The sequence below is a fragment of the Triticum aestivum genome, chromosome 1B, assembly GCF_018294505.1.
Source record: "Triticum aestivum cultivar Chinese Spring chromosome 1B, IWGSC CS RefSeq v2.1, whole genome shotgun sequence".
Classification (NCBI taxonomy): Eukaryota; Viridiplantae; Streptophyta; class Magnoliopsida; order Poales; family Poaceae; genus Triticum; species Triticum aestivum.
This window is the reverse complement of record NC_057795.1, coordinates 590,560,324-590,581,032: the sequence shown is the minus strand read 5'-3', so window position 1 is coordinate 590,581,032 and position 20,709 is coordinate 590,560,324. Positions and strand designations below refer to the sequence as shown.

General features: G+C 43.7%; 1 protein-coding gene, 1 non-coding gene and 1 pseudogene across 2 annotated transcripts; 2 read left to right on the top strand and 1 right to left on the bottom strand.

Annotated features, from left to right (window-relative positions):
* Nucleotides 1-2,745: 2,745 nt before the first annotated feature.
* On the bottom strand, nt 2,746-6,284 carry LOC123140540 (ribosomal protein S3, mitochondrial-like; annotated as a pseudogene).
* A 3,328-nt stretch (nt 6,285-9,612) lies between these two features.
* Nucleotides 9,613-9,683, top strand: TRNAC-GCA (transfer RNA cysteine (anticodon GCA)). Its single transcript has one exon. It is a non-coding gene; the product is annotated as a tRNA-Cys (tRNA).
* Nucleotides 9,684-11,345: 1,662 nt separating this feature from the next.
* LOC123140524 (cytochrome c biogenesis CcmF C-terminal-like mitochondrial protein) lies at nt 11,346-14,304 on the top strand. Its single transcript, XM_044559923.1, has 2 exons — nt 11,346-12,463; nt 13,474-14,304. The coding sequence occupies exons 1-2, from the start codon at nt 11,907-11,909 to the stop codon at nt 14,030-14,032; spliced, it is 1,116 nt and encodes a 371-aa protein (XP_044415858.1). The 5' UTR covers nt 11,346-11,906; the 3' UTR covers nt 14,033-14,304.
* The last annotated feature ends 6,405 nt before the right edge of the window (nt 14,305-20,709 follow it).

Sequence of the window (20,709 nt, the reverse complement as noted above, 5' to 3'; positions counted from 1 at the left end):
AGGAAGTGATTTCCGGGAACTAGCAGACCAAGCCAATCAACAAGGAAAGCCTGTCAAGCAAGGAAGCCACCAAGCAAACCTTTAATAAGCATCTCTAGCGCAGTCACTTCTCTATAGAAAGAAAAAACCTGCAGTCAAGACTAGTCACATTAGTGAAACAAGTGATTCGCTGACATTCAATTCAAATAGAAAGAGTAGTCACAGCTGCGACAAGTTGCTCTAAGAGGAAGGAGTTGACTTACTTTCAATTCCTAATACAGCAAGAGTGGATTTTTTTCATGTAGCATTTCTACCCCTATAGGATTTCCCATCTTAACCGAGAATGGGTGCCCACCTTGTACGTACCGAGAATGGGTGCAGCCCACCCCATCTAAAGTAGCCTGAAATTCATTCCTCTACAATCCAGAGCAGTCCGAACATGTACCGCGATCTGGACGGACAAAGAATGCCGTACACTTGAGTGACCCCCTTTTCTGTGACCACCACCAAATTCAAAAGAAGAGGTGAGATCACCCTGCAAAAATCCTTTGTAGCTCTTAAAATATGGGCCAACCTCTCCATTAATATTGATACTCACTGCACCTCCTTCTACCACTTGTTTAATCCAACCTCTCCACTTCTCACTAAAGAAAACCCTTTTTAAGCAAAACCTCTTGTAGAAAATCCCAATTCACCCTGTCATATGCTTTTTTAAAGTCTAGCTTTAGTATGACCCCCTCTTGTTTAGTCCTCCTAAGCTCATGAAACACCTCATGGATAGTGACCACCCCATCTAAAATATTTCCGTTTTTCATAAATGTCGTCTGACTCTTACTCACCACCTTATCTGCAACTCTCTCAAGCCTATTTGTCAGTACTTTAGTCACAATTTTATAACAAACATAATATAAACATATTGGCCAATATTGCTTGATAGTTGCAGCATCTTTCGCTTTAGGAATCAGAGTAACCACCCCATAATTAAGTCTTCTAAGTTGCAACTCCTCAGCATGCGCGCTATCAAGCATTCTTTTGACCATCTCTTTAACCATCTCCCAAAAATGTTTCTAAAAGATTACTGGTAAGCCATCTGGGCCAGGAGCTGTATTGGTTTTCATCTCTTTAACTACTAACTCTAAAACCTCCATAGTGAAAGGCTTAGTCAACTCTTCATTGTCTAGTTCTGATAGCATGTGCTCTCTTGACCAAGGGGCTTCCACCAAGAGATATGTCCCCCCTGTCCTCTGAACCAAATAGTCTCTTATAGTAACTAGAAATGTGTTCTTGCAACTCTTTCTCATCTTGTATAACATTTCCTTCATGTTCCAAAGAAGCAATATTACATTTTATGTGTCTTCCATTGGCAGCACTATGGAAGAATGAAGTATTTGCATCTCCCTCAAGTAACCACTGACAAACTGACTGACATTGTGGACTACATGAGCAATGTCAGGCCGGGTCACAGTGAGGTACACAAGGCTGCCTACAAGATGACGATAGCGAGTGGTATCCCTCAAGAGGAGTACCATCACTAGGGCGCAATTGGAGATGGAGCTCCATGGGTGTAGCGGCAGTGTGTGTATCAGTAAGACCTGAGCGTGAGATCAAATCCTGAGTATAGCGATGCTGAGAGAGATAGTAACCATCATTAGTTTTATCAACCTCAATTCCCAGAAAATAACGGAGAGAAAATCAATCTGACATCTTGAATTGCTCACTCAACTTTTTATTAACAAAAGCAATGTACTTCTGATCATCTCCAGTGATCAACATATCATCAACATAGAGAAGAAGCAAGGTACGACCGCGGTCAGATGTATGAGTGAAAAATGCAGGGTCATGCTCACTAGAAGAGAAACCAGCAGCTTGAACCACAGAGCTGAACCGCTCAAACCAAGCACGAGGTGGTTGCTTTTTTCCCATAGAGGGCCTTTCGAAGGCGACAAACATGACCATCAGGAACTTCAATACCCAGAGGTGGCTGCATATAGAAAAAACTCATGTAGATCACCATGAAGGAAAGCATTTTTGACATCCATTTGAGAGATTTGCCAAGATCGAGCTGCAGCCACAGCAATCAGAGTACGAACAGAAATTGAAACAACGCAACCTTACTATCTATTTACGATAATTTGATTGCTGACCACACGACAACATCACGCTTCTCTTCCTTATTCTTATTTATATCACTGTCACTTTACCGGGCCGGAAAAGTGACACCGTCACGTCTCAGGGTCGTATGCCTGGAACAAGAAGGGTCGTCGTACAATTTCGGCGATTACAAAAAAGAAGGAGGCGAGCTCCCTATCCCTCTTTGTCTTTCCACTTCCCTCGTTCAGGAACAAACACTTTGCCAAATTCTTTTGAGTCCCGGCCCGGTTTTCCCCACTAACCAATTACGTTACGACCACTGAACAAACTTGGTTGACGAACATGGTTTATGCGCCGCTAATCTAGCGGCTTGTCGAGCATTTGACAAACTCACACCATCCATTTCAAATGGGATTTGTCCCGTGGACAATCCAACCCGTCGGCTTTCCTTTTCCTCTTCCCATTCGAACTTCTGCGGGTTTCCCCGTAATAGGAAGATCTGCGAGAACTCTTACCCATATCTTACAATTTCTTCGGAATTGTCCGCTCATAGCACGATGGAATTGTCCGATTGTAGCCCGACGCGCTGCTTCAATGGCTCGATATGAAAGACGACCAGCTCTACAACTTTTGGTGCCATATCTTCCAAAACCAAGTTTTGTACCATCGGTTCACGACCCCTACTACATATGCATTTAAAATATTTACTATATTTCATACGTTTCGGATATAGCACGTCCCTTCTTATTTTGACTATATGAGATCCGCACTTTGACACCTGAAATTCCGTTACGAGTAGATACTTCCGCAGGAGCATAATCGATTTTCTGGTTAAATACATTACAAGATGTTTTTCCATACTTTCCGCATTCAGTTCTAGCTATTTCCGCACCCCCTAATCGACCAGAACAACAAATACGTATCCCCTCCACCCCTTTTGGCATTATTAATGGAATATCCTTCACTATTTTACTAAAAATGGAACGAAATGAGATTGGATTGTTCCTCGGTTGAAAAGAGATGTCTTGAGCAATCAGAGAAGCACTTTGATAAACAGATTTGATCTTTACCAACTCAATTAAGGTATTAGTGTTTGTTCTATTAGACAAAAAAGATCGCATTTTTTGCACTTCGTTTAAATAAGAGTTGTACCCGTACGGAATTATCCTCTTTCTCAGTATGATCTCTATCATCATTTCTATTCCCTTTATCAATTTTCCTATCCTACCTAGGTCTATGAATTTCTCTATCAATTCCATTACCTTATCCTTACCCATGAGGTTCCTACATTTGATCCTAAATTGAGCTAGGAGTTGTTTCCAGGCATACTCAAAAAAAGGGTTATTATACACCCCAACCCCATCCCTTGGAAAAAAGAAGGTAGCACCGAAGAAAGGAAAGAGCGATATGGTGGTTTTTGTTGTTCCCGCGAAGCGAAGATCATTCGCTTGGCGAATGAAGTGGATCAACCTCTTTTTGGCTCGGGCCAAACACTTTTTCTCGCTGGTAGAGCTTTCTAAAAAAAGCGATGCGAGAGCGTATTCTCTTATCTAAGCTTTCTCCCTTCGCTCCCCCCGTCGTAGATGGTTCAGCCACACCCGGTGCCACGAAATGATTGAGAACTAGGACGGGGTCGAAATGCATTTTATTCTTAGTATTAAAAAAGTATTGCATGACCGAATAATTCAAGGAGGGGCGCACAGCGGGGAGGGTCCTTTTTAGTAGATGACTCGTCGGGCCGTCAGAGCGGGACTTCTTTGGTAAAAATAACTTGATTCTATTCCTTTTTAGTAAGGAGGCGGCATTTCCCATAAGGAAAGGTATGTCATTTACAACCCCGGCGTATTGAGGCCGCTTGAAGGCCCCGCTCACCCGAAGTGATTTATCAAAATTCTTCTTTCTCGATGGTGATCGGTCATGGTATCCATAACGTTGCATCTTTTTCGGCCAAATCCGGATTTCGTTTTGCTTCTCCCGGTCGATCGACTCGACTCTTTTCCCTGCCCCCGGCCTCTCACTTCGTTTCGTTCTTCCTCTGTACCCTCGCTTGAATGAAGACACCCGATCGGCCCGACTTTCCCAAATGTTGGCCACCAGCCCTTTTCCTGTAGTACGGGTCTTGATTTCTTGTCTTGTTTTCGTTTTAGTCGTGGTGATCGCCCGGGAAGAAAGAAACGAATGAATGTCCTTTTGGGAAAATGTAGAATAATACACCTACCAAGACGAAAGCCAAGGGCGAGTTTCGTAGGTGGACGTATCGAACTAAAATAAGATCTAAGATTGACATCTTGATACAATGATTTACCATAATAATAAATAGAGTCAATGGTGACAGAGCCGTGGGAAGAGCCGCTTCTTTTTTGCGGCGGGGGCTTCCATTCACCAGCGCAGACTACATACACGTGCTCTCTGAATCGTGCTAGATAGTCACCCATCACACGGCTCTCAAACCCAACCTGTGGTGGATCCCGGGGGACAAAGCAAAGTCAAAGCGCTTGATCCTTTGCCCCATACTTTGAGATCTTCCTCCCCGCTGATCAAGCAGCAACGTAGCTCATGATAGGCTTAGCTTAAGCCGCTAACGTTCGGTTCGGATAAGTAAAGTCCCTTCGGTCGGTTCGCTCAGGTGGTCTTCCCTTATTTTCCCTAACGTTCAGAGTTGTTCTGGTTTGAGAAAGGAGCACCGCCAAGTCCACTAGGGGCGCCCTGAATGAATAAGAAATGGACAGCTGAGGTCAGGCTTGCATGAAAAAAGAAGATAATATGTTAGATGTACACACCTGAGGTTGGTAAGAACTGAGGGACAATGCCCCCCTCACTGGGCCCATCAGCGAAAGCAACTGCTACTTAATCGTAGGTTTGCTTTCGTGCAAGGCCCCCGCTGCTGGAACAGGCGGTTGTCATTTTCAAGTAAGCGCCCCGCCCCCTTTCTTTGCTCGTCGGCCGCCTAGCTCGTTATTCTTTGAGATCTGGATAGAGTCTCGCTTCGGGACGGGGGAAGCATGGATTCGATAGATTTATCGAATCCATGCTGCAAGCAGCAAGCGTAGGCTAAAAAGGAAATAGTCTAACATTGGGGTAGGGCGCGCCAAAACAACCGGGGGCCCCGGAGGGGTCAGTACAAAAGTACTATATTCTTTCCACTTACTTTCATTGGCTAGCTGCCTTTTGTAGCGCGTGTACTCTGATCATCTTCTACGAATCTACAACTCTCTTTACTGAGCGAGACTTCATCTATATCCCTAAAAGTGGATTTGGATTCCCATTTATACTTTGAATGACAGCTTCAACTAGGCTCCACCTTAGAGAGGGTTTTCGGTTTGAATCAAGATAGGGTCAGGGGCGCGTCGGAACGGTAGCTGCTTAGTCTCATCCGAGAGTCCAATCTCTTTTGTGCTTGCTTTTGTGTCTTTGAATAAAAAAGAAAGAAGGGGGTCGATTTAGGCTCCTTCCCTTCCACTGCATAGCTGCGCTATCAGGTACTACGAGCCCTCTGCCCCACGCATCTAACCAGCTCGCGTGGTTCACTGGTTCCACCGAAAACTCTCATTTGTTGAAGCGGAGCATAGTGTGGCGTCGAGCGAGAAAGGTCTCTTTTTTGGTTTATTCACTGATCTGAAATGAAACTTAGCACTTGTTTTTTTATTGATTCCTGGGGCTAGGCGTTCGCAGAATCAGTCTATCAGAACCGCAGACGCACTTTTCAGATCAGTGACGGCCTCTCCAGCAGAGCTGGGCGCCGGGGCCCTGGATGCGCTAGCGATCGTCACATTAGGGGAGTACTTGCCCTGGTTTCTCGGCCTGGTATCCTTATCCTCGCATTCATGATATCTACATTCAACTGTGCCCCGGAGACACGGTCGAAGCACGCCCGCCCCGTGTGCATCTTTCACGACATGCTCTGGTCCCGGGTTTCTTCCTGTGGTCTTCTAGCGTTAGAAGAAGTCGTGTCCGTCCCGGACATCTGCAACGTCCTCTCACGCCTTTTTTGGGGGGACAAACAAAGATCAGGAAAAGACAGACCGAACCCATTCGGTGACTTTCGCGGTCGCCCTCACTGAACCGACTTGGATCTGAACTACGATTCAGATCAAGTCTTACCGAAATTGGATTTCCTTTTCGTGCCATATGTCGCTTAGACTTTACTTTTTCCCCTTTTCGCCCTTTCCTCTATTTGTTCGATAGGGTCTTCGTTTTATTCGAATTCTAAACCCATTGTCGTCCACAGTTTCCTTGTCGACGCGAAGGGGCCAGCAGCCCCCAAAGCAAAGTCTGAGATCAGAACTCATACCGCGGTTGTGGCTTGAAGGCCGCATGCAAGTTCTGAAATATTTAGAGAGTATGTGTTAGTACGAGATCGCGCTATCAACTTATTTCATCTTTCTCGATGATTAGGACAAAATTGTATCCCTTAGGAACCGTACATGCACCTTTGTTTGGATGCCGATCTAATATTGTTACAATACGAAATACTTGAAGGCCACACGCAATTGACTCACCTACATTTTATGCTCCCACCCTTTTGTAGAAAAAGCCTCTACCTCTGGGGAAGTGCTCACATCAACTCCAATTTGGATGGAGCTTCTCGATGGGTTAGAGCGTTTGCGAACCAAAAAGGGGAAAACCCATCCTCCAAAGTAGTGAAGTGAGCCAGTACAATAAGACAATAGGTCTCATGGGCCAAGCCTGCTATCAGGCAGTGAGTGGGAATCAATCCTGAAAGAGAGAAGGTCTAGTGCTCTCAGAAAATATTTGATTCGCCGAAAAATTGGCTTTATCAGACCAATCCATGTTCAGAAGCATTCCATCAAAAGTCAGTGGTCTAGGCCGCTTTCCTTGACTTTGAGTTGGATCTCATTCTTCTTCCCGGCACAAAAAGAGGGTAGACTTCATCCGAGACACATGGGTTCTTTTGCTTCCTTCAAAGAACTCGTCTTTCAGCCTCTAAAAAGAAGGGCATAGTATCCCAGCCACCTAGACCACCTAAAAGGAAGGAATTGGTCTTTAACTTTGAGTGATCCAATCATTAGTGAATGGGTTCAGTAAGGTAGAAGGAAAGGGCCCCCTGGGAAATTCACAGCAGGAAAGACTGGCGCCGATCAGCGAAAGCGAACCCTTCAGTACATCGCGTTCAGCCCTCCCTCAAAATCCCATCTGTTTTATTGAGGAATCACTCTTGATCCTCTAAAGGCTCTTCTCCGTCTATAACTCAAAGTCCATCTGTCTCTCGTGGAAGCGCTTTAGAGTGCCTAGAAGATCCAGCAAACGGGGATGACAATGCTGTCCCAAGACCAGATCACGGTAGGTAGCTGCTTTAAAGAGGTTGGGAGACAGACTAGTGAACAATCTTCTTCTTGTTTTCTCCGACCTAGAGCACTCTTTTTTTCAATCGTACGAAGAAACTCCATGAAAAACCCAGCTATCACTCCTATGAGACGGCTAACTCCCAACTCCCGATACATTCTTTAGAGTCGACCAAAGGACTCGTTGGTTTGGACATAGTTTCTTTGTTCCTGTGTTTCTGTTTTGCTCTCCCCCTTTTTTCACTTAGTTTAGTTGGAATGGAAAGAGAACTTCCTTCAGTTTTTCTTTTTTTTGTTGCCTGGTTCGGTCTCTCCGAGTGGAATAAGTGGGTCCTTCTTCTTTTTCCTGACTGATGAAGGTCGAAACTAAAGATCGAATCAAGCGGAGTCTGGATTCCTATGTTCGTACCAACTCAAATGATTGATGAATTGGATCTTGAGTATGCTCACTTTGCTACTCAGCAAGGGTGAAAGAATGACAAAGAGACTGACATCACAGAGGATGGGAAGGACCCAATCGCCTGCCTCTTTCTTGGTCCACCCCCACCCCCCTGGTGGGTACTTTATAGCTCACAACACGAGATAGGTAGATATGTGACATAGAAAAATTGCTTTCATTGACAACAAGACTCTCTTCCTGATTGGGATTGGTCTGTGCAGGATCTCCTTCCCTATGAGACTCTTGCTTCCCTTTGAAAGAGGTAGACCCCTACTTCAATTGTCATCTGACGCCTCTACCCCAGCTGTGGACTCAGACCTCTCACAACCAAAAAAAAGAAAATAAAAATCAAACGAATCTGAATATAACCAATCTATCGCCTTTGATGACTCGTTGACAGCCTCCTCAACCCAAGCTTCCATCTCCTGCTCCAGACACCGGCGCTTGCCCGCGCCAGTCCATGAAAGGTGGATGAAGGTGAGTTTGACTACGAACTCGAGGATGCTGGGAGCGATCTCTTTTCGGGGAATCACTCCCGTCGAGAGGCCCTCTTCCTTCCTTTTTCTGAATCTGGTAGAGAGGCAAAAGAGAAGTCCAGAGAGACCTCGACTCTTTCAGGGAAAGGAGGGAGATCGAATGCGAGATGGAGTCCCTGCCGAATGGAATGGACATCCTTGGGGACAGCTGTGTAAGACTTAATTTACCAAAAAATGGGATGGAAAAACTACTAAAAAGATCACAAGAAACCCAGCTCAAAGTGAATGGAGAGAGAACCCCTGCGCCTTGGAAGGATCTAAAGCTGTTCGGACACTCATAGACAAGTGAACTCCAATCCAGGATCCCTCGAAAAGTGAAGTGAACTAGCCAGGTAGAACAGTCAGGTTAGGAAAAGAGTCTTTCATGTCAAGGTGAACATAGACAGACAAGGTTAGTTTGTTTTCCTTAATTCTCAAAGAAAAGACTCGTTGCTGGAACCGAGAGCACTGGCGATTGCTTTCTTTCTGACCTTCAGCCGAGAAATTCCATACCTTCCACCGACTTCTTTTGTGTGTGGCCAGAACGTGATGCTTTCCAATGCCGAGTACTTTTCTTAACAATGTATGAAGCCCGTAAAACCAAAATCGATCCAAATCCACGACCTTGACGATCGAGGAAAAAGGGTATGTATTATTATGGTGTGAGCCTTCTTTCTTTTTGGCCTTAGATTATCATAAGCGAGGAATGGTGCGTGCTAGCCTTCAGACTATACTTTATTGTAGGCAAAGGGAAAAAATGGAGAATATCTTTAAGAACCCTAGAAAGAATTTCACTTGGAGCAACAGGGGTCAGGTCTCACTATATCAATATCATAATTCTCTTTTTTTAATTGATACTGATTAGCCGTAAATCAATTTGATTTTGTTATGCCATTAAGGAAACACTATTTGGGATACAATACCCATTTTAGAACCGTTCACTACTAACAAATAGAATTTATAAAAATAACAAATAATAACAAATAATATAGTTAATGGTTCCAATTTTTCCTAAATTTGCTGTGACTGGAAATCCTTTCTCTTTTCAATAGAAAGAGAAGGTATTTAAGCAATGTGTGTTTTGAGATACAATCAATCGAAGAGAATAAAACTGGGTCCAATAAAAAACAGGAATGAAATTATTAAAAGGGATTGGAAAGGGATAAGTACAAAGGGATTCAACGATCTAAAAAAATCAAAAAGGGTTTAATAATCCCCTCCTACGAATAAAAATTAGTAAAATAATGTGGATGAATAAGATTTTGCTCTATTTTGGATCGGATTTGGCGGCATGGCCAAGCGGTAAGGCAGGGGACTGCAAATCCTTTATCCCCAGTTCAAATCTGGGTGTTGCCTGACCAAAAAAATACTTAGGATTTCTTATTGTACTGATTGAACTCGACAAATTCTTGCCCTGCATAAGCAAAGGAAAAGAACTAGGCCTGCCGATACTGGATTTTACCATAGTTCTAGTTCTAAAAAAGACTGTCAATTTCTTCTTAAAAATAGGGCTCTGGCAGGGTTCTGGGTAGTGGCCCAAACCGATACCAATAGGGATGAGGGATATATACTTATGAATTTCATAATTGATTCTATTCCGCAATTCATAACTACGAAAGTAAGAGGTCGGAAATCTTTTTATCCAAAGGTCCCTAAAGGACATTCCTTTTTTGCTCCTAGGATTGAAGAAGAGATTATACGAAAGACTATCAAGACTTCCTAATTATCTGACACTACCTACACTAAAGTAAGGTCTACTGACTCTGTCTGGAATTAGATTGGATAGGCTGATGGGAAATTTAGGAGTTGTGGAAAGAAGAGACTTTCTTTCCATACTTACGAGAGACTCCGAGTACTCAAACATTCAATCAGGATGGTCGATTAGCTCTTATCTTTTAGAATAACTTAGTAAAAAAAGTAAAAGTAATAAAGAAAATGAATCTCCTAACTCGGTAGCCCATGAGGTTCCAATGGTTAGTTTTGGATTTTTTTTCAGGCAAGAAAGCAAAGAAGAAGGGAGGATTCTCTATTACCAACTTCCCCCATTGTCCTGTCCTCATTGGTCATTCATCTTTCCTGATCTAGTGCCATCGTTCTTCAAGGTGCTGGAGGGTTTGAAGCATACCTACTACCCCTCCCCTGAGCTTAGTTCAGAGTTGCCTCAGCGCGCTCGAGTAATAACTGGGAAAATCAAGGCTGGACAGGTCTTCGAGCCAACTTCAGGAAGAAATGCAAGTGAAAGAGAATGCTCTCGAGGGCGCGGGAGTCTTTTCTTTCTTATTTGAAATCCAAATCGAAATGCCTCAACTTGATAAATTAACTTATTTCTCACAATTCTTCTGGTTATGTCTTCTCCTCTTTGTTGGAAGATGAGTACACATCGGGTAATCCGCCCACGAGAGCCCAATCACAAGAGGCTCATACAGAAAGCAATCAGCCCCTAGCCCAATATCGAGACCACAGCCTATTATTCAAACCACAAAGGATCCATCTTTCATCGTCCAATCTTCTCGATCGAACATATTGACATCAATACTCCTTTCCATGGCCATTCACGGCCCGCGAAGATCAACCACTCGTGCCCGAGATCACTATCCAATCAAAAACCAGACTTCCAAGATCCATCTCACTCAGACCCTTTTGAATGTAGCGGATAACAACGGAGTGGGGCTATCGAATTGATATGTATTTGAATCTTAGGAGCTGGTAATCACTGATATGCTCATATTGGTGACGTTATTGTTGCTGTAATCAAAGAAGCACTGCCCAAAATGCCTCTAGAAAGATCAGACAGAAGTAAGACGAGCTGTAATTGTACGTACATGTAAAGAACTCAAACGTGACAACGGTATGATAATATGATATGATGACGGTTGTCATTGATCAAGAAGGAAATCCAAAAGGAACTCGAGTTTTTGGTGCGATCGCTCGGGAATTGAGACTTATGAATTTCACTAAAAGAGTCTCATGAGCTCCTGAGGTATTAAAAATACTAGTAGTAGAGACTACGATATAGTAGGGTATCAGAATATAGATCAATTAGTAGATTGTGTCTGACGCATATACATGAAAAAAAAGAATAATTAGATAATAATAAGAATAAGAATTCGAATCTTAATAAAAGGAAGGGTTCTAATAGCATCTACTAATATTACCGAAAACTTTGTGAAAATACTTCTACGAGAAGGTTTTATTGAAAACGTTCGAAAACCATAGGGAAAGTAACAAATCTTTCTTGGCACGTGCCCCTGCTCCTGGTCTTCGAACTAGTCATTAATGGTCGGCAACATAGGTACCCTTTTTCGGTATGCGTTGCGAACACTTTCATTTTTAGCGTCTCATCTTCTCTAGAGAAGCTCAAATCGAACGGATAGAGCAGATGGTCCAACTACAGAACTTCTTCTTTTTCATTACTTCCATGGTCGTGCCCCGTGGCATGGCAGCACCCGTACTATTGAAATGGTTCGTCAGTAGAGATGTTCCCACTAGTGCCTCTTCTTCCAATGGTACTATAATTCCTATTCCTATCCCTTATTCCCTTTTTTGGTCTATCTACATTTAAGGAAATTCATACGCTCCATGGACAGAGCAAAAAGTGGAGTGTTGGTCAAAGCAAGCCGCCCTATTCTATTACCAGACAAAATGGAGAGAAGCTCATCCGCTAGAAATGCTTTATTTCGTTTCGTTCCCGTTCTTCATTTCCTTATTATCGAATCCATGGGGGACTTGTCATATTTAGAATCTTTCTGCGGTCTGCTCTGTTTACAATTCTTTCGTACTCTCTTCTCTTTACCACGCGATAGGTCAGCGAAGCGTGAGCGGGCGCTCCGAAGTAAAGGCCAAACACTTCGGCCTAAGGGGAATGAGCAACAAAATTACAAGATGAGGTGCCCCGGGCACCCCCATATAGAAAGAAGGGTCGAAGGTTTTGGGCCTGTAGCTTTCCCCGCCCCCCCCCCCTCGTCGAGTGGTGCTTGTTTGGGGGGTGTGCCACCAGAAAGTGGGCTTGAAGCTCTTGCCTTACCAACGAGCCGACTGCTGATGGCTGTTGGTCACGACTACTACAAAAAAGTGAAGATGAATCTTTCTATTTCACATGGAGGAGTGTGCATCTTTATGTTGGGTGTTCTTCTGTCATGCGACCCGATGGCTTATGTGCGACCTGTGGCCCATGCCTCCTATTCTATTTGTTCAGGGCGGGCGGCGTGAACTCTGATTCGATCCGGGTATTCAATCCCGCCGCTGAGATGCTCAGTTGACTCCTTAACCTTGATAGGAAGATGGCTTATTCCAAAATTCGTGCATAAGGGTAAGGAACTTTGGATGAATTAATGCGAATGGGTGTAAGCCTCGCTGCTCGGAAACATCCAGTGCTGACCACACTGAGAGACACGAAAGCGCAGGTAATGCCAGTTGGCGAAGTGGCGTTAAGCATCCCTAGCGGTACGCAAAGAGAGCTCGTGATGATATCATCTACGTCCGTACCGCTCCTCGTGGAGTAGATCCCGCATCCAACCAACCCTTTTTTGACCAGGGAACGGGAGAATTCCCACTACCGCTGGCAGGCCAGCCGGGCCGTGAGCGCGGTGGGAACGGGCTTCCCAAAAAGCGAGCCCCGGCCCGGGTCAGCATAGAATGGGGGGGACGGCCCTAATGTTGTGTTGGCCGGGTTGCGGGCGGATAAAAGCGGACGTGGGGGCTCGGGTCAGGGCACAGCGTAACTAAGAGAGCCATTCCATTTAGGACGAGATAGAATGGGCGGGCACAAGTGGTCTGGTGTCCGAGCCGATTGGTCAGACGACGACTACTGCACATATTAGATTCTATTAGCCGCCTATCCCGGAATGGACTGGGATGGAATAGAAAGAACGCGAAGCAGCAAGCAAGGGATGAGCGCTTTGTTGCTAAAGTGCATACATTTTCTTGCTGGGTCGGTTTGTTTTTGGGGGTGGGGCAATAAGCTTGCTTCTTCACAAGCTTATCCCCGCCCCCTTTCCTGTCTGTCCCGTCCGGCAGCAGTTGGGTCTCCCCATCTCTCCTCAACTTCCCCGGTCTTCGGCTCGAGCTGTATGAGGCAGAAACTCGTCCCACGTACGGTTCGGAGGCCGAGCCCCACCCCTGCAATAATGGTGCGTCTTAGGTCAACTAATACGAATAAGATACAGTTCACTCAACGATTGCCCTTGGGTCCCGAACTCCATATGGGGAAGGAACGTTGTTGTTTGCGAGGTCTCGATCATTTACATGGACCCACTTCTCATTCCATTTGTGGGAATTTGATGATTTATAAACCGTCCCCAACGAGTGAAAGGTTCATGTTTGAACATGATGAATCACTTCGTGCCGACCTATTGCCCATAAACTTTCCTGCCTCATATGAGAATGGAAAACTGGAAGATTTTCTGCATCGGTGGATGAAGAATCACGAACATAAGAATTTCTGGTTTAGCATGTTCCCAGAAAGAAGATACTTTTTTTCCATTCGAGAAACGAGGAGCACGACTGAAGTGGCTATACATACAAATCCATTTACGGATCTATATGCTCCGATTGGAACTGGAAGTTCCAGAATTGGCGGCTGGTATACCACCATAATGAAATTGCCTTTTATTTTTAGTATTCGGATAGGATTTCTGTTGGCTTCATCGGAAGGCTCGCGTAGTTTGTTACGTCAACTCCAAAAGGATAAGTTGCATTGGAATTGAGAAAGTTTCGTTCATAATTGCATAAAAGGAGTAAAAATAGTGGTTGCGGCGCGTCGAGGGTCAACCTTTGATATCGAATAACCTTTCGAGCCTTCCCCAATGGATCTCTATCCTCCTTTGAAACCAATAGAAGTTCATTGACCATCCCTGTCAAACATAACCCAAGGTAGGATCGAGAGGAGAAGAATAGGACTCTTGCTAGTATCATAACCTCTCGATGGGAGAATGAAACCATTAGATTAGTGGAAAGAAGAAAGAATGGGAAGAAACCAGCCAACTTACCAAGAGGAAGAAATGATGACCACTTTTTGTATTATCTTGAAAGTTTTCATTGGATCTAGAAGTAATCACAACGTCACTTTTCGCCGGAGATTTCGTGGTAGTTTTTGGAAACTTCAATTGATTAATGAGGTCAGGAGACTCTATAATTCGAATGATATGTGGAGAGAGCGGGGCATCTTACCCGAAGAAATCGATACCATGGTGTCGCATATACACGAAGGTTATTCTTCATTTCATCCCAAATTGGTATACAAAACCTATAAATATGGTAGGGGTGGTATGACTTTGCAGGAACATTTCACTCTGGAAAGGCAAGATGAGCTTGGCTATTGTTGTGCCAGGCGCCCACTCATCAATGCTGGTGATTGGCCTTGTATGGCTGCGCCATCTCTTCCGATAGATGTACTACTTTTTAAAGCGTTAGCTAATATCTTAATGTGGGAGTTTCTAGTGATAAGAAACAATCTTCCGTCTAGATTATTTTATTATAATGAAATGTTGGATTACCACCAAAGGTTCTAGGATGGTCAAAGTGGTGTAGAGAAAATAGTCTGTGTGGATTTGAGTCATAGTATCCGGTATGTTTCTACGGAACGTCTATGGAATACCTTAAAGTGTCTACACAATCTGGGTGTGATTTCCCACATCTTAAAGGAATTTCTATCTCTCCCGATATATAATGCTGCCACTAACCTCCAAATTCCTCATTCGAATTGTATACCATTGATAGGTGAATTGAGCAACGTGCTCCTACATCTCTTTTGGCAACATCAATTCGATAGGGAGGTCCTGAGCCGGTATGAAGGTGTTCTTTATACAAGATGGGACACCAATGTCCTTCTAGCTTCAACACGCTATGATTCATATCATCTTGACCGTCCTCAAATTCTGGACATCTTAAGGCACGTAAATCTAAGTGGATTTATTTCCGTGATCGAACGTGGTGGCGGGGGCATGCACGTGAACCCTAAGAAATCTCAGATATTCCTCAGTGCAGATGGTGATGTTAGTATCCCTCAACTAAGCGAAGGTGAGACTGACTATGATAGTGAATGATTCCGGGGAATTGGATAGAGTAACCTATTCATAATAATGATGAGTATCCCTGGGGGCATGTCCTACTTTGTGAAGTAAGGTTCCAAGAAAGGGAGAGAAGAGATAGATGGATCTGAACCTGGAATCAAAGGGATTTGCGAAAGGGATTTTGAAGAATCTTACGTCCTTGAGAAAAGTAAAAAGATAGGAAAGGGAAGTAATGTCAAACCTGAAAAAGAATATGGCACGAGAGATTGAATATAGGGAGGAATGAATCGGGCATCAAGTAAACTAAGGCATCAAGGAAAGTAAGACTTGAGGATGGAAGGGAGGAAGGAACCAATAAGCCACCGTCACTGTACCAGTCATTGGGACAGGTGCCGTGTGTTCGGTCTACCTGCCTTTAGTACGACCCGGATGAAAAGATGCTGACTTTTCTTAAAGGTTAGGCCAAATGATTCTAAGCTTGAGGACCCATTCTATCCGGGCCTAAATGCTGGAGTTTCAGAATTCACTCTACTTCTTACTGACTTTCGCCGAATATATCCTATGTGCTTAACACATTAACGTCGGCGGCTAAGCTTTCTTTATAATGGTAAGCCGGGGATCTAATAGTCCACTTCACCCTATCAAACTTGACCTCGATATAGGTTGCTTTTTGATGACTAGTTAATAGAATAGACGGTATCTATTATTTTCTACCTCCTCTACCTAGATCTCCTTTTCCTAAGGAGGGAGAGAAGACGGTTCTCCGGGACGGAAGACATCTCTCACTCATACATATATGGATGGGTTTTCTACCTCAGAAAGGGATAAAACTGAGCAGCAGAGATTGCTAAAATAGCAAAGGGGATCCAGATTATTTCAGAACTCCAACTGAATGATGCTATACTCGAATCTGATTCTGCTACAGCTTGACAAGGACCTGTGAAAATGCTGATATCTCGAATCCCTATCTTATTAAAATGGGGTAGCTTTACTGAAGTACTGCAAGAAAAGTATGGAAAAAAGCATAGTCGGTACTTCTTAATGCGGTACGTAAGCTGGTTATCCTGACTAACAATCATGCCTTGCTTGGATTTAGGGATTAGGAATTCTTATTGGGAAAGAGATTGGATTGGCATTCAAGTAGGAGTAGATCCTATTGGTCCAAAGTAGGCATTCTTGTATCAATTAAAGTAGCTATCTTCATGAAATAAGCACTAAGATTCTAGTTCAAAGATAGGAGCATTAAGCTCTAAATCCAGTCAGTCCAGCTGGAAGTTTCACTAACTACTTAGGGAACTAGGGACCAGACCAGAGTTATGATTGGTGTATTCCATTCCTACCGTAATTGAGACTTGCCCTCGCTCGCGGGTGATTCCTTATAGCTTGATCCATGTGATGGCTGTTCTCTGCAATGAACCACAACATGTCCATGGACTTCACAGAGAATTGAGTGAATGCACTAAAAACCAAGAAATGACATAGCGAGAACTGGGCAGCTCGAAAAGCTCGGACTTCGTATACAGAAAGTAGAACTAAAAGCAGATGAGTAGAGATTGAATCGAGCATAGAAATAAGAGAGTTTTGCTTAGCACTGTTCGGTTCGTCTTTCTTTACAAGTCAATCTATGCATAATTCTATTTCTTGCAGCGCTGAATACGCTTTTGAAATACAGATCAGGGGGCGGTATTCTTATTCCTTGGCTCGCCACTTATGAAACAAAACTAGATATTTCTTATTATTTTCTTAGGAGCTGAGCTCCGCATGCGGTTCGATTAAGATGTGACAAAACCTTATCCATTAGTCTTGGCGATGCCAGGGATGGAGGGAGTCATTAGTCGCACAAGCTTATTGCTAAAGCCAAGACAGGACATAATAGCTTCTAAGTAATGCCATTGTACCCGCTTTCATCATGCCCAACTCAAAAACCATTTATCCCATACTTCTTCTTTTCTTGTTCCTTCGTATGAATAACAGGAATCTCGGTTCGGATGGTTGACCAACATTATGATTGTGTATGAACTAGGGCTTTGGCTCAACACCTGCTGTCTTTCTTGCCCATCCTTTTGTGGTATCGAAGCTGTTCATTGAGATCCATAGGTTCACGTTACAACCCACCAATAGTCGATTCCAGAGCGGAAGGCGAAAAAGATAGGACGGGGACCCTTCGGAAGAAGGTATATGCCCGTAGTATCTAGAAAATATTCATGGTTGCAAGAGCGAGGTTAGTCATCCTCACCATCACCATCAAATACCGGTACTCGCTTTTTCTACAAGCTTGATTTACGAACTCGACCTTTCGCAGGAAGGAAGTTCTGTATACCATCAACGGAGTCAAACCGCTAGAGGGTCACATATATCTAAATACTAGCTCCGATCATACCAGTACTTACTTCCGTGGAGATACGAGAAAGGGGGAGAAGATGCGATTATGTATCATAAATACTAAGGCCAGACAGACTAAAAGGAGCTTTTGGATACGAAGAAGGTTTTCACGTCTTGCTTTGGGTGGTATGCTTCCTCACTGTTTCTATTCTGCCCTTTCCCGGTAGTCAACCACCAACGAACGCAAGGAGATCTGGACCTGCATGTAATGTTTTTTTTTGCCAATACTCTAAAGCAGCTTCCTTACATCAACATGGGATTGCAAAAGGGAGGGAATTGAAAAAGGCGACTCCTCCTTAGTAGGAATAGTAGGTGAGGCTGCTTCAACTCATAACGAAGCTATTCCAGCACATAAGTCCGGGATGATCTGAGGTCGCTGGTCTCACATGGAAGAGATACGAGCCTCCGCTGGATAAACACCAGAACTGGTATCGGCTTCTTTTGTTCGTAACGAACAAGCAACGGATTGGGGATTGCCAATAGAAAAAGATACAACCAACCAGCAGCTTTTGGAAACCAGGATCACCCCCATTGTAAAGAGAACACGGCACCCCTTTCCGTAGGGGCTCGCAAAGGTATTATACTGGATGTGCGCAGAGAGCTAATGAAACTCCATTCTTTTTTCTCTATACTCAAGGATCTGCTATAGCTTGCTTTTCCAAGAGTATTGTATTGACCTGATTCCCCAGGAAAGAGTTGATGGCATCTCAACGCAAGAAGGTAGAGAAGAATCCCTAGCGAAGATGTGCCGAGAGCGAGAAAGCCTGTCTTCCCCGAGATTATTTATTCCTCTTATTTCTTATATGAATAACTGAAATCAATCCTCACTTGTATTAACTTCATGAGTGAAGAGATAGAGAAACCCTCAATACCGGCACTGCTCCTATCAAAATCAAATAATTGGATTTGTTTCCCCACTTCCTCCACGGGATTCGTACATCGGATGAGGATTCCTACAACAGTACAACGGATCAATCCATTCAAATCAATGAAACCATTAGGTACGCCCCGGGATCTACTCTATTTTTAGATTTGCTAATGCCGAGATCCGATGTGAAAGCAAAGCGAAGGTTGTTATTCAATAGTTGTTACCGGTAAAGGAACAGAGGAATGGGTATCTTTAGCAAAGCAATTTGGATTGGTTGAATCGTATTGAGTTCCGGTCTCTTATAGGGTCTTTCTTTGTCCTACTTATAGTATCTTTCCTCCAGCCTATCGAAACTCGTGTTTTTATTAACCAACAACACATGCACTTTGTTAGAACTAAAGAAAAGGTTATTCAATCCACTAGTGCAACTGAAGTGAAGGAATTACCTATTCTGAACCTCCACAAGAAAGATCTCATAACCACTGCTTGTGAACAGTTCTCCTCAACTGAAGGCGCACTACTTTTACTATCAGTCTAGTCTCTCGAGGGCACTCTTTCGATCTCGAACAAACTTACTTCTCCAGAAGAGAGATATTCAGAAAACCCGATTTCCAGTCCTGTCTTAAGAACCCGATTCCAAAGAAAGAAAAAAGAAAAGCGGACTAAAAGAGAACAATGAAAGAGAGATCACTTTCGACGATTGAACAGCACTTTGATATCCAGATTGGAACTGGACTTGAACCTTCATATCCAGATTTCACTCCACTTTCACTTTCATATCAGGAACGTCGACTTGCACTTTCAATAGTGAATTATTCACTTCCCGGAATTGGCTCATATTCACATAGGCCAAGAAAGACGAATAAGACCTCGAACTCCCTATTTCACGTATAATCGAGAGACTCATAATATCAGTGCCTTGGGTAAACGCCTACCAAAGGGAGAAGATTACCGAACTTTTTTTGTCTTCTTCGCTTCCTAAAATATTTAGGGAACAGGCTGGCTTTCATGTTCATAAGTTCTCTTTGTCACATACATCCATCGCTTTCGTCTTTCTTGGCTTACTCAGGTGATCTAATTAATGGGCAAGCCCCACTCAAAGCAATTCAGTCCCGGAGCTCTTTCTTCTAAATGCGGATTCAATAGCACCGGTGACAAAAGCAAAGGATATTCAATCCACTTGTCGTCTTGTGGGCCTGCTTCTTTCCGTTCTTTCTCTTCTTTTGCAGAGGTGTGTGTTGCGCAACGCATACAAATCATTTTTTTAGCCAAAGGGTGACTTTACCACTCGCTTCTGGTTCCAATGGATATGGGTTAGATGGATGGAGTCTTCCTTATTGAAGTGGGCAAGGCAAGCAGCTCCTCTTGAATAGGCTGATCGGTGATACGTGATTTTGGAATAAAAGCTAGACGACTCAGCCCTCTTCTCATCTCAAAGCTCGACCTCTGCCACTACTACTGCTTCCCTAGCCAAGCCATACTTCTCATTCTTTGCTTGAATCCATCAAAAAACAAATTCCGTCGAGTTTCCTTGCATGGGTTGATTGACCTTGAAGTCCATATATAGATTCCCGTAGTTCATCTCAACTTGACCAACCATTGAGAATGGAACAAATAGGGGAGATGGAATTCTTCTATATTGTCTTTCAACCCTTGCTCTTGCCTTGGCTTCGCCTTCCACCTTCAGCTAAGCACCTAACCCGTGGGACGGGACCTTCGGTCTAGCCTTTGTTCGGGTATGGGACCGACCTGGGATTCTTCCATCCGAGTGAGTACCGCCCTTCTGATTTGGTTTGAGTATGGGACCGACCTTCTCTTTTGTTTGTAATTGGGCTTGCCCGAAACAAAGGAACTTTGGTGTGAGAACCCACCCGAGTTGGTAACCCAACGTTTTCACCTATGATTTCTCCCTCGTCTTCTTTGCCTAGCCTTTAGCTTCTTTCTTGTCTGATCTTAGATTTCACTGTTAGGAAATAGGGCATTACCTGTCACTCTGCCTTTCTAAGAAGGCCTTTCGCTTAGTTGTCCTTTATACTAGAACTTCCCTTTAGCAGTTCTGGAACATCTATAGTATGCTTGAATGTCGGCAATTTTTCTATATTCTCTTCCTCCTCGTCCATTA